Genomic DNA, 14,152 nt, shown 5'->3' on the forward strand with positions numbered 1-14,152 from the left:
ATTTTATTTATTTATTTATTTTTATGTTTTTGAGAGAGTCTTGCTCTATCACCCAGGCTGGAGTGCAGTGGTGCGATCTCGGCTCACTGCAAGCTCCGCCTCCCGAGTTCACGCCATTCTCCTGCCTCAGCCTCCCAAGTAGCTGGGATTACAGGCGTGTGTCACCAGGCCCAGCTAATTTTTTTGTATTTTCAGTAGAGACGGGGTTTCACCATATTAGCCAGGATGGTCTCGATCTCCTGACCTCGTAATCTGCCCACCTCAGCCTCCCAAAGTGCTGGGATTACAGGCATGAGCCACTGTGCCCAGCCAAAATGCATTAATTTTAAGTGCACCATTCAATGGATTTTTATATCTATCATCCATGTAATCACCACCCAGATCCAGAGGTAGGTTCCCTTGTTCCCCTCCCTCAACACCCACCCCCCTCCTCCAGTGGAATCCACTCTTTCAATGTCTGTGATCATCAGTTTTCCCTGATCCTAAATTTCACATAATCAAGCAATCTGTATTCCTCTGCTCCTGGCTTCTTTCACTCAATATGATGTTGGTGAGATTCACCCATGTTGCTTCATGTATCAGGCGTGGATTTGCATTTACTGGCTCCTACAGCTGCTGCCAAGAGATCCTGACCTCATGATCCGCCCGCCTCAGCCTCCCAATGTGCTGGGATTACAGGCGTGAACCACCGTGCCCAGCCCTGCATTCTTGAAAATGGCTTCTTGTCCAAAAAGAAATTGATGATTACTAAGGATTATGATGTTCCCTAAGGAAGGGCTCCCCCACGCTCATCTGTGTCCCCTCTGGTTGCTTCATGTGTCAGTCATGTATTTGCATTTACTCTTGAAAATGGATTCTTGTCCAAAGAGAATTTAATGATTATGTGATTATGATGTTCCCTAAGGAAAGGCTCCCCCATGCTCATCCGTGTCCCCTCTGGCTTCTCAGCCGAGCTGCATCTCAACTCTCCAACCTGAAAACTATGTCCCTAGAGCAATGGATGGTTCTTTGACTACCTGCATCAAAATTACACAGAGGTGTTTGATAAAAGTTCCCATTCCCAAGCCTCATTCCATCTATTAGATAGGAGTTGCAGGAAGATGGAACAGGGTCTAAATGAGGCTGGGAAAATGAAATGCTGTTGTATGACTGAACTCATAGAGAAAATCTCTGATGTTGATAAGATTAGAAGAAATACGTAAGGCTGTAAACTATGACTGTGAAGTAAAAGAGAAATAACTCCCTGTCTGACAGAAGCACATTACAGGCATATAGCAAATTGTGGTAGACGTTAAATATTGATTTTAAAACAATTCCTATAAAAAGATCAGCAGTTGCTAAAGGTTGGAGTGTGGGAGAGAGGGGAGTAGGTGGAGCACAGAGCATTTTTAGGGCAGTGAAAATACCCTATATGATACTCCAAAGGTGGACACCTGTCATTATGCATTTAACCAAACCCATAGAATGTACAACACCAAGGATCAGCCACGTTAGCTGTGGACTCTGCGTGATAATGATGTGTCAGCTTCTTCCCTTGTAACAAATGCACCACTCTGATGTGGGATGGATGCTGACAGTGGGGAAGGCCGTGTATATGGGGGACTGTGTGTATGCAGTGGGCACATAGAAAATCTTGATACCTTCTGCATAATTTTACTGCGAACCTAAAACTGCTCTAAAATATAAAGTTAAAAAAAAAAAAAGCCTTGGGAGCCAGACGTGGCTCCCAAGGAGGGTGGATTGCTTGAGTCCAGGAGTTTGAGACCAGCCTGGGCAACATGGCAAAAGCCCATCTTTACAAAAAATATAAAAATTAGCTGGGTGTGGTGGCATGCACCTGTAGTCCCAGCTACTCAGGAGGCTGAGGGAGGAGGATCGCTTGAGCCAGGGAAGCTGAGGCTGCAGGGAACCGTGATTGTGCCACTGCACTCCAGCCTGGGCAACAGGGCGAGACCTTGTCTCGAAAATAATAATAATAATAAATAAGTAAATAAATAATGCCTTGAGACTTAGCTAGATAAAATACTCAGCTTCTTGAAGCCAGTGAGTTAGTTCTGTTTCCCAGTTACTTTGCGGTCCTGCCCCACCCCCAGGTTGGACCCCAGCAGCGGTGGGGTGCAGGGGCGGGGAGCTGACTTGGGCTCCCACTCCAATGCAGCCATGCTCCATAACACCTCTACTTCTTGAATGCAGAAGCCTGGCTCCTACAGCTGCCGCCAAGAGAAGAATTACAAGATCGATCCTGCAGATGTCTCTAGACCACCACATTGTGACCCCGCTGACCTCGCTGGTGATCGAGAACGAGGCTGGGGACGAGCGCATGCTGGCGGACGCCCCGCCCCAGGATCCCTCCTGCTGCTCAGGTCAGAGCTGCACCTGTGGGGACTAGTGGCCAGGCAGCTCTCTTGCCCTGGGGGGAAGTCCTAGTGCCTCCGCTCTCTCCCACTCCAGCCCACCTCTTGCACCCAGCCCTGGGCCCTCCTGTGCCCAAGCTCTTCCTGCCAGCTGGGAGGAGGATGGATTATTGCTGTGGTCATTGACCCTTTTGCTCCCATGTTTCCCAAAGGAACTTTTGAAAACCTGCATACCCTTCCAACATTTTTGACATCAATATTTGAAATTTTTTATCTTAGCCTGGGCAACATAGCGAGACCCCATCTCTAAAGAAAAAAAATTTTAACTAGCTGGGTGTGATGGTGGGTACCTGTAATATCACCTGTTTGGGAAGCTGAGGCAGGAGGATCTCTCGAGCCCAGGAAGACCACTGCACTCCAGCCTGGGTACCATCACATCTCACTGCAGCCTCCAACTCCTGGGCAACAAATATAATTTCTATATGCAACTAACATAATTACAGTATTTTATAAATATTGACCTTTTAAAATAAAACTGTTACATCACTGTTTTCTGTTTTTTTCTTTTTTTTCTTTTTTTCTTTTTCTTTTTTCTTTCTTTTTTTTTTTTTTTTTTTTGAGACAGAGTCTTGCTCTGTTGCCCAGGCTGGAGCACAATGGCATAATCTTGGCTCACTGCAACCTCAGCCTCCCAGGTTCAAGCAATTCTCCGACTTCAGCCTCCCAAGTAGCTGGGATTACAGGCATGTGCCACCATGCCCGGCTAATTTTTTGTATTTTTAGTAGAGACAGGTTTTCACCATGTTGGCCAGGCTGGTCTCGAACTCCTGACCTCAGGCGATCCACCTGCTTTGGCCTCCCAAAGTGCTGGGGTTACAGGCGTGAACCACCGTGCCCGACCACATCACTGTTTTCAATACATCTAATGAAACAGAATACCTAATTGGTTACTATCATTCATTTTTTAAAAATACATAAGCATTTCCTGTATTACAATTATTAGAAGCTGGCCAGACATGGTGGCTCATGCCTATAATCCCAGCACTTTGGGAGGCTGGAGTGGGTTAATCACTTGAGCCTATGAATATGAGACCAGCCTGGTCAATGTGGCAAAACCCCATCTTTAGAAAAAAATACTAAAATTAGCCAGGCATGGTGGCACGTGTCCATAGTCCCAAGTACTCAGGAGGCTGAGGTGGGAGGATTGCTTGAGCCTGGGAGGTGACCGTTGCAGTGAGCCAATTATGCCACTGCACTCTAGCCTGAGTGACAGAATAAGACCTTGTCTCGAAAAAAAAAATTTTTTTTGGAAGTTTTACATTATTCTTTTTTCTAGTTGAACTTGTATTTCCACTCCACTTGCCCAGCAGAACTATATCCTATTGTAATATATTTTTACGCTTCTTTTAGTAATCACCTCATTTATCTATAAGAAAAAAATGTTATAAATTTTAATTTTAATTAAAATTTTAATTTAAAAATCATAACCATAAGATTCTGAGTATTCAAAATTCTCTTCTGAACTGGGTCTGATTAGTATTACTACTAGTAACCAAGTGAGCAAAATAATATAAATAAATTATAAATTTGATTACACGTAAGAAGTAAAATTGGAGTGGAAATAATCTATAATCTCTTACTGGGAAAAATGTGACTGGGTGTTTTTCATGTATTCATGGATAAGTATTATTTATGAATGGATTGAAAGAGACAGGATTCAGCATCAATTCTACTTCTAAGAGAACTTGTATGGGCAGAAGTCCCGATAAATATTGGTTGGTACAGTTACTCGCTTATCTGAACTCTTTGAAATTTATATGCCAAAACATGCATACGGACCTAGCGTCCAAAAAATCTTGTATAATTTATCAGCTGACAACGTGAGCCCTTCCTCAATTTTGTTGAAAGCAAAGAATTGGAAGCCCTGTGGCTTATACAAGCATTCGCTCCCGATCATTGGAATCATGTTTTTCGCCCTACATCAATATTCCAATGGATGTTTTGGTTCTTGGAGGACTTTTTCAGGAGGGGAGTGGGGAAGAGCAGGCCTTCTGCTTGTAAACTGGGAGAAAAGGGTTTCTTTAGGAAAGAGTCTATGTCTAAACTGAGACTCTAGAAATTGCCTTTCAAACAGTCCATGCTCTCTGAGTCCTGCAGAAAGTCTCCAGGCACCCTGGAGGGTGCACGCACCCAGGGCTAGGAGACCTCAGGCTTATACATCTCTTTCTCTTCTCTTTCTTGGGGACTGGTCCTACTGAAACATATATACATATATGCTATATACATACACACACGTAATTATACATTATAGATAATATATAATTATTAGTATCCTATATATAATATATATAATTCTATATAATATATTATAGCTACAGATATATAATTCTATATATTATAGCTACAGATATATAATATGTAATATATTATAGCTACAGATATATAATTATATATAATATATTATAGCTATAGATATCTAATTATATATAATATAATGGCAATTATATTATATATAATTATATATAATATAATTATACATATTATATATGTATATATATTATATATGTATAATTATATACTACCTATAATATATGATATATAATATATTAGATTCAGGGGCTAAATGTGCAAGTTACTTGGATATATTGCATGTTACTGAGGCTTGGGGTACAAATGATCGTGTCACCCAGGTAGCGACCATGGTACTCAGTAGTTTTTCAACCCTCCCCCCGACCTCCCCTTTCCCTCCCTCTCCCCTCTAGAAGTCCCCAGTGTCTATTCTTTCCATCTTTAGTCCGTGTAGTACCCAGTATTGACTTCTCAATGTAGTACCCAAGGTAAGTGAGAACATGCGGTATTTGGATTTCTGTGAAATATATTCTTAAGAATGCTTTGCACACAGTGGAAGGATTTTGTGCATTTTTAATTTCGTTCAAGCATGACACCAAGTTTACTGCACTGGTCCGTGATTCGGGGAACTCTGACTTGTAATGTTCCCATGACAACTACCTGTAGACTCACAGCTAAATAGATCTAGGGACAAATGAACCCTGGATTAGTTTCTAGGCCTGGCTTTCTCACAGAGAGCTAGCCTGGCTATCGGAAAGCAAAAAGTGCCTTTTGTTGTCATGCGAAATCTCTCTCACCAGGAAGGAAACCTCTCTGGGAAACTAACCTGCTCGGCTTGTTTGTGAGCGAATAGGGAGGGAGCCAGGAAGATGCCACGGTAACCTGGGCCTTCTCCCAGACTTAGCTCCCCAGCCTGCACTGGAGTCACCGGGCCCTTCCCCAGCCCTATAAAGTGGTTCCTCCCACGGCCACCCTTGCTCAGGTTCCAGACTCCAGAAAGAACCGTATCACTGGCCCCCTCCCTCAGCAACATGCCAGAGGGAGCCCAACAAGAGAGAACTCTGGCATAAAAATAGAGGAGAAAAACCTAAGCTGACAACATCTGGGGGTGCATAAAACAGATTCTTGACATGGTGAGCAATTTCCGTGGAAACGTAAACCTAGAAACTAACAGATGCAGGTTTTTCTACCCAGGGGCCCTGTATTACGGCAGCAAAGTGGCTCCAGATTCCATCCCGTCTTGGGCCAATCCTTCACCAACACCCGTGATCTCCATGCTGGCACAAGGAGCTCAGGTGCTGGAGTCCACGCCACCCCCACATGTGATGAGAGGTAAAGCTTCTACACTGCTTGCGTGTCCCAGAACTCAGCCGACCATAATCCTGGGAAGCATTGTGTGAATGAGGCCGGGTGCAGTGGCTCATGCCTGTAATCCCAGCACTTTGGGAGGCCAAGGCAGGCAGATCACGTGTTTTTCTATAGAAATACACCTTATTTTGTTTGTTTTAAATCATGTATTTACAGAATCCTAGTTGTGTTCAGTCTTTAAAGAAATCTTTCTGCAAACAGTTTCAGTGGGAGGTTTGGGTAGTAGCTGTGGTCATCTAAAAGCCAGGAAAAAGTATTTCTTTGTGAGAGTTTTGGTGGCTGTGGCTTCCTTGTGTAATCGCAGATTTCTTTGCCTTCCATTGTCAATTTCTTTGCCTTTCTATTGACAACCTCTCTGGCATCTTCTCCCACAGCATGTGAGAGGGGAGCTGCCCCGGGGAAATGGGAGGGACAGTGTCTCCTCTCCTGTTTCCAGCTCCTTGCATTGCAGCCTTCACCCACAGAGATCACAGCTGCTGGCAATTAGCTAGTTCATCTAGAAAACCTGTGTGCAGCTTTTCTTTCCTTACTTTTCTTTTTATTAGAAAAAAAGTAAATTTCAACACTCAGAGACAGAGCACATCGGAAGCTGCAAAGTCCCAGCTTGACTTGAGTGTTTGAAATTTGGAAGGGTGGTTCCTGCTGGTCCTAGAACTGTGCAGCTTTCTTGACTGCCTGGAATATAGACCTTTCCATCAAGAAAGCCTCAAAGCTGGTTCTCAAGGTTGTATGCCTAGCACATACCAAATATCATGTTGTAGCAGAGAAAACTTAGCAAGGGCTTTGAATGGACATTTAATGTTATTTCAGGCAAGGCACATGGCTCACACCTGTAATCCCAGCACTTTTGGAGGCTCAGGTGGGAGAGGATTGCTTGAGGCCAGGAGTTTGAGACCAGCAAAAAAAAAAAAAAACCCTTTTCAAAAAATTAGCCAGGCATAGTGGTGCACCTGTAGTCCCAGCTACTCAAGAGGTTGAGGTGGGAGGATTGCCTGAGCCCAGAAGTTCAACACATTGCAGTGAGCTATTATTTCACCACTACATTCCAGCCTGGGTGACAGAGGGAGGGAGACCCTGTCTCAAAAAATAAAATAGAGACCTGGCATGGTGGCTCACGCCTGTAATCCCAGCACTTTGGGAGGCTGAGGAGAGCAGATCACTTGAGGTCAGGAGTTCGAATCCAGCCTGGCCAACCCTGTCTGTACTAAAAATACAAAAATTAGCTGGGCGTGGTGGCAGGTGCCTGTAATCCCAGCTACTCGGGAGGCTGAGGCAGGAGAATTGCTTGCACCTGGGAGGTGGAGGTTGTAGTGAGCTGAGATCGTGCCACTGCACTCCAGCCTGGGCGACAGAGCAAGACTCTGTCTCAAAATAAAATACGATAAGATAAAATAGGATGATAAAATAGTAACTTCATCTCACCCTTAGGGCTTATCTCTAAAATGATTTATAGGCCACAAGTAACTTGCTCCTTCACCCTCCATTGCTGGTAGTGCTTTGTACAACACTCCCCTCTCCTACCCCAGCTCTGTGGGGGTGGGAGTCCCACGAGGGACCATGCAGGAGTCTCAGTTAACAGTGGCAAATGTCCGCTGCCACGCACGAGTGGGGAATCCGTGCAGAAGTTGACCACGCTGGAGGAGCAGTTGCTTTTACTGTACCTTTCCAACCAGCGGTTTCTGAGAGCCAGACACTACCGTGATGCCCAGGGAGTGAGCAGCTTAAACTGTGGCTTTGCGAAATAAAACTTTTGGAGAAAATTGTTGAGACCAAGTTAATTTACCTTTAAATATTCTTCCCAGTTAAGACTGTAGTGCTTCTTCCAAGTTTCTCATCTCTGTTGTAGGATGCAGTACAAAGGATGAGGACTTCAAAGTCAGACAGTCCTAGAGATACATCTGCCCCATGACCTTGGTTATACACTGAAATCCCTCTAGGGCTCAAGCAGCCCACCACTAAAACGGGAATGATAATACCCTCCCTGCAGGGTGGATACAAGTTTCTCTTTTTGTTCTGCCCATAAACCTCAGGTGCTAGGAATCTATAACATTAGTCATGGAGGTCCTCGATCTACTTTCAGCCTGATCAAAATTTCAGGCTGGACTGACCCATTTAACCATGATGCTTCATTTCTGTTGTCTTGAATTCTATCAACTCAGTATGGCAGCACTGATTCACTATTGCTTATCAGGAGGTCTGATTGGTGGGATTTGAGTTAATTAAATGGCAAAACCAATCGTTGTCTTTAATAAAAGCTATTTTCTTCAAACAGAATATTTCAAACTACCATATTTGTGTAGAGGAAGAAAGAGGATATCATAATATAATGATTGTTTAAGGGTTCCTTTTAATTTTTATTTTTGAGATGGAGTTTCACTCTTATTGCCCAGGCTAGAGTGCAATGACTCAATCTCGGCTCACTGCAACCTCCGCCTCCCGGGTTCAAGCAATTCTCCTGCCTCAGCTCCCGAGTAGCTGGGATTACAGGTGCCCGCCACTACACCTGGCCAATTTTTTTTTTTAAATTTTTTAGTAGCGATGGGTGTTCTCCATGTTGGTCAGGTTGGTCTCGAACTCCCGACCTCAGGTGATCCATTCACCTGGGCATCTCAAAGTGCTGGGATTACAGGAGTGAGCCACCAGGCCTGACCAAGATTATTTTTAAAAGAGCCTTTGTTGTGTGTGTTTTTTATCTTATTTTATTATTTATTTATTTATTTTTGAGACAGAGTCTTGCACTGTCGCCCGGCTTGGAGTGCAGTGGCGCCATCTCGGCTCACTGCAACCTCCGCCTCCCAGGTTCAAGCAATTCTCCTGCCTCAGCCTCCCGAGTAGCTGGGATTGCAGGTGCCCACCACCATACCCGGCTAATTTTTTGTATTTTTAGTAGAGACGGGGTTTCACTATGCTGGCCAGGCTGGTCTTGAATGCCTGACCTCGTGATTCACCCACCTCGGCCTCCCAAAGTGCTGGGATTACAGGCATGAGCCACCGCACCTGGCCTGTTCTGTGTTTTTACAATGCCCTGTAGTGTCCGGCTCCAATAAAAATCAACTAACCACGTATTTGTGGACTGCAGAGCATGAACCTGGAGGTGTGAACTGAACATTTCTGGCCTGAGTGACAGGTTTAGCCACTGCACGAACTTCCCGTAACTCCTCTACAAGCTTTTATTCATACTGCCACCGACAACTTTCCTAAAATGAGGGTCAAGTCACTTCACGTTTATGAGGAAGTGCTCCATGACAGAGGGACAATGGAGTATGAACAACTGGCTCCCCGAGGCCTGGCGGAGTACCGAGCATAAAGGAGAAGCACAATAAATATTTGTTCTGATTAAATTAAAGATGTTCAGGAATGATATAGTGCTCAAAATCATCTTCCTTTTAATGATTTTGTTTACATTTTCTTTGTATATTTTCCAGTTGAAAATGACCCACATTTCATCATTTATCTACCAAAAAGCCAAAAGAACATTTGTTTCAATATTGACTCAGAACCTGGAAAAATCCTCAACCTGGTTTCTGACCCAGAATCAGGTAAAATAAAAATAAATTATATTTGCTTTAGACAATTAGGTCACTGTCATGCTTTCCTGTCACTGCCTTGGATTTCTTTCTTTCTCACCTTAATAGAAGTGCTATATATTTCAGTGATATTAGTGAGAAGTTAAATTATAAATATATTCTTAACTATTTTGAACCATCATAGCTCAAAATATATACCCTCTCTCTGAGTATGAACTAGCAGATCTTGTTGTGATATAATTAATTTAAATACGAGCCAGGTGTGGTGGCTCACACCTGCCATCTCAGCACTTTGGGAGGCTGAGGCGGGCAGTTCACCTGAGATTAGGAGTTCGAGACCAGCCTAGCCAACATGATAAAACTCCCCGACTTATAAAAATACAAAAAAAAAAATTAGCCGGGCATGGTGGCACACACCTGTAATCCCAGCTGCTCAGGAGGCTGAGCCAGGAGAATCGCTTGAACCCAGGAGGTGGAGGTTGCAGTGAGCCGAGATGGCGCCACTGCACTCCAGCCTTAGTGACAGAGCGAGACTCCATCACACACACACAAAAATTCATTTAAACACTATATGATAGTAAATTATTTAAATTACATTTTATACACTGACAATTAAATTTTATAACTGATATAAAATTATTAAATTAAATTTTATTAAATTTTATAACTGTTATATTAAAATATATGTTATACAATGAGAAGCACAAAGAAGAAAATGTTATGTAAATCTTGAAGCAAAATTATAACTTTCCTATATTGCCAAGTTTTATAAATTTGAACTATAGTACCCACGCATGCAAAATAAAGGGCACACAAGAGAAAAACTCATTTTTTTCTTTCCTGTAGGAATTGTAATCAATGGTCAGCTTGTTGGTGCCAAGAAGCCCAACAATGGAAAACTAAGCACCTATTTTGGAAAACTGGGATTTTATTTCCAAAGTGAAGACGTAAAAATAGAAATCAGCACTGAGGCCATCACCCTGAGTGGCGGTTCTAGCACATTTGCCTTGTCCTGGTCCGACACGGCTCAAGTCATGAATCAGAGGCAAGTATGATTTCATCTGAACTCAGGCCTGTCCGTGACACATGACTGCATAACTAAATCCAGGCATCAGTGACATCAACATCAAAAAAAAAAAAAATCATCGTTTTAAATATAAGGAAGTTGAGGTTCAGAAAAATTGTTCTCACTCCCTCCTCTGTTCCTGGCAGTGGGCACAGTGTTTTTGGCCACCATGGGTCCCAGGACCTAATCTAGTGCCTGGCGTCAGTAAGCACTCACTGGGTATGCGCTGGTCAGCGAACGAATCCACCAGCTGAAATCTATACCCGACTGATCGCAGAGTGCGCTCCAAATGCCATGATTGTGTCCTCTGCATAGAAGCTTCCCAATGAGTATCCGTTCATCGATCATTTATCTATAAACTGTTGCAAGCGCTTAGATAACTAGCCGAATTGTCTGGGAGGAGTGAAGAGCTCATATTAGGGGTGAGAAGAATGACTTTAGAAAAAGGTCTGTTCTGAAATGGTTTAATTCCACTTGGACTTTCACACCAGGGTGCAGATCTCAGTGAAGAAAGCAAAAGTGGTAACTATCACCCTGGACAAAGAGATGTCCTTTTCTGTTTTACTTCATCGTGTTTGGAAGAAGCATCCCATTAATGTTGACTTTCTGGGAATCTACGTCCCCCCTACAAACAAGTTTTCACCTAATGCCCACGGACTAATAGGTAAAGTGTCTATGGACCATCTGACGAGGGCGGGGCCACTCTAACTCTTTAGCAGCTTTGGCTGACAGTGGTTACAAGCTGAGGACATGGTAGGTGTGGACTCAAGAGCACAGAGGACCAACATAGCAGCGTGGGGCCACTCGGGAATGTGACAGCCTTTTGCCGTTCTAGACAAGGCTGTCCAGGGCCAGGATTTCAGCATCACAAACTGGGCAAGTTAAGGGAAGGGACAGATACATTTCAAGCTTTACGTTAAAGATTTTTTTCTAACTGAAGCGAGGTGAACCCATTTAGGAGGTCTGTGATAACGAGCAGAATACCCTGGACAACTGTCCCTAGTATTTTAAGAAGGGCTCAAATGTAAAGCCTGTGACATCACAAACAAATCTTGTGCCTGTGATCTGAGCTATGCTCTCAGGTGCTCACCTCACTTTCCTGCCATCAGGGTGCTCGATTTACTTACAATCCACTAGACCAACCTCATGTATAAAATGACCATGAGCTCCAGGCATGGTGGCTCATGTAATCCCAGCACTTTAGGAGGCCTGGGCAGGTGGACTGCTTGTGGAGTTCAAGACCAGCCTGGGCACCCCATTGCTATCAAAAAAGTAGGTAATAAAAATAATTAGCAGGATGTGGTGGATCCTGCCTGGAGTCCCAGCTACTCAGGAAGCTGCGGTGGGATTGCCCGAGTCCAGGAATTAGAGGCTGCAGTGAGCTGTGACTGTGCCACTGTGCTCCAGCCTGGGTGATAAAGGGAGACTCCATCTCTTAAATTTACTTATTTATTTATGTATTTATTAGATGGAGTATCGCTCTTGTTGCCCAGGCTGAAGTGCAATGGCACAATCTCAGCTCATCACTAACCTCTGCCTCCACAGTTCACGCAATTCTCTTCCCTCAGCCTCCCGAGTAGCTGGGATTACAGGCCTGCACCACTATGCCCAGCTAATTTTGTATTTTTAGTAGAGATAGGGTTTCTCCATGTTGGTCAGGCTGGTCTGGAACTCCCAACCTCAGGTGGTGATCTGCCCGGCTCGGCCTCCAGAGTGCTAGGATTACAGGTGTGAGCCACCGCACCCGGCCCCATCTCTTCAATTAAAAAAAAAAAAAAAAAGGGCTGGGAGTGGTGGCTCAAGCCTGTAATCCCAGCACTTTGGGAGGCCAAGACGGGTGGATCACGAGGTCAGGAGATCGAGACCATCCTGGCTAACACGGTGAAACCCCGTCTCTACTAAAAATACAAAAAAAAATTAGCCAGGTGTGGTGACGGGCACCTGTAGTCCCAGCTACTTGGGAGGCTGAGGCAGGAGAATGGCATAAACCTGGGAGGCGGAGCTTGCAGTGAGCTGAGATCTGGCCACTGCACTCCAGCCTGGGTGACAGAGGGAGATCCTTCCTCAAATGAAAAAAAATAAAAATAAAAAAAGATCATGAGCAGCACAAATGTGCTCCCAGGAAGGACCCTCCCTCCCATCACCACTCCTTTTTCCTCTCAGCTTGTCTTTCCACCCTAGAAATCCCAGAGGGAGGACTAAAATGTAGCATGGAGCCAATAACAAGCCTGTCTTTTTATTTGACTATGATTACATGTAAATCAATGTCTGATTCTGTTTCGCCAGGCCAGTTCATGCAGGAACCAAAGATACACATCTTCAATGAGAGACCGGGAAAGGACCCTGAGAAACCAGAGGCCAGCATGGAAGTGAAGGGGCAGAAGCTCATTGTCACCAGGTAGGCCTCGGGTGTAAGGACAGTGACGAAGAGGGCTCGTGTTAGAATTAGACCCACACAGCAAAATAGAGGAGCAAGAAGAAGTGTTGTAAGCACTACCTACATCACACTAAGCAATTCATCAGGAATAGACACACACAGCATTCGCATAAGGGCACTTCTGATATCCCACCTTAAATGCAAATAATGACGGGGTATCTAGGGTCATGTGATGCCAAGATTAACTAACCTGTTGTTCTCATCTTCATACTTTAGAAGCCCTCATGAGAGCTTCACAACTTGGATAACTGGACACGTGGATCAAAGGAGAGAATCATAAAAACACCTATTACCATAGTACTGCAGAATGAATACAGATTTTTACATCAGGCTAGAGCTTTCCTTTTACACATGGATCTCTGACTGCTTTTTTTTTTGTAGCTTTTCTTATACAAACCACCCCCATATGCTTCATCTAAAGTGAGAACTTAGAAGCTCGTAAGACATTCTGAGTGTAAAAATCTTACAAATCTTGATATTTTTTCCCAGTCCTTTACAGTTGTCTCACCCATGCCAAATTTGGTACCGTTTTAAAGCCGTTTACCCCTTTTTAGAGTTTTTACAAAGCAGTCAACTTCGCTTTGTTAGAAAGGATTCTTCATGCAAACAAATGTCATTGGCTTTGACATAATTAAACCATAACAATGATAACCATAAAATTGTATTTGGAAGTATTGCCACGAAAGTAGATCTGTGAACTGAAACAATGGATTCTTGTTGAATACACCATTCAATTAGTATCAGTTTATGGGAGGAACAAGGTACTGACGGAAATCAGTGAGCGTGTGTCACAGAAGCAATTGTGAGCACAAATTAATAATGCTAATATTAAGCTATCTGAAGTTGGTAAAAGGGTGTTTACTGCCAGGCATGGTGGCTCATGCCTGTAACCCCAATGCTTTGAGAAGCCAATGTGGGAGGATCACTTGAGACTAGCAGTTCAAGACTGGCCTGGGCAACATAGTAAGACTCCATCTCTATAAAAATAAAAATAAAAATAATTAGCCAGGTGTAGTAGATTCTGCCTATAGCCCCAGCTACTCAGGAGGTT

General features: G+C 43.8%; 1 protein-coding gene across 1 annotated transcript in view; it reads left to right on the top strand.

Moving 5' to 3' along the window:
* Positions 1–14,152, top strand: part of ITIH2 (inter-alpha-trypsin inhibitor heavy chain 2) — a 47,137-nt gene that overhangs the window by 31,053 nt on the left and 1,932 nt on the right. The window contains exons 15-20 of the mRNA XM_001107718.4: positions 2,194–2,363; positions 5,898–6,035; positions 9,497–9,610; positions 10,445–10,643; positions 11,156–11,328; positions 12,951–13,062. Of these exons, the coding sequence (XP_001107718.3) occupies positions 2,194–2,363; positions 5,898–6,035; positions 9,497–9,610; positions 10,445–10,643; positions 11,156–11,328; positions 12,951–13,062 (906 nt within the window). The remainder of the gene's footprint in view (positions 1–2,193; positions 2,364–5,897; positions 6,036–9,496; positions 9,611–10,444; positions 10,644–11,155; positions 11,329–12,950; positions 13,063–14,152) is intronic.

This window comes from Macaca mulatta, chromosome 9 (assembly GCF_049350105.2).
Source record: "Macaca mulatta isolate MMU2019108-1 chromosome 9, T2T-MMU8v2.0, whole genome shotgun sequence".
Classification (NCBI taxonomy): Eukaryota; Metazoa; Chordata; class Mammalia; order Primates; family Cercopithecidae; genus Macaca; species Macaca mulatta.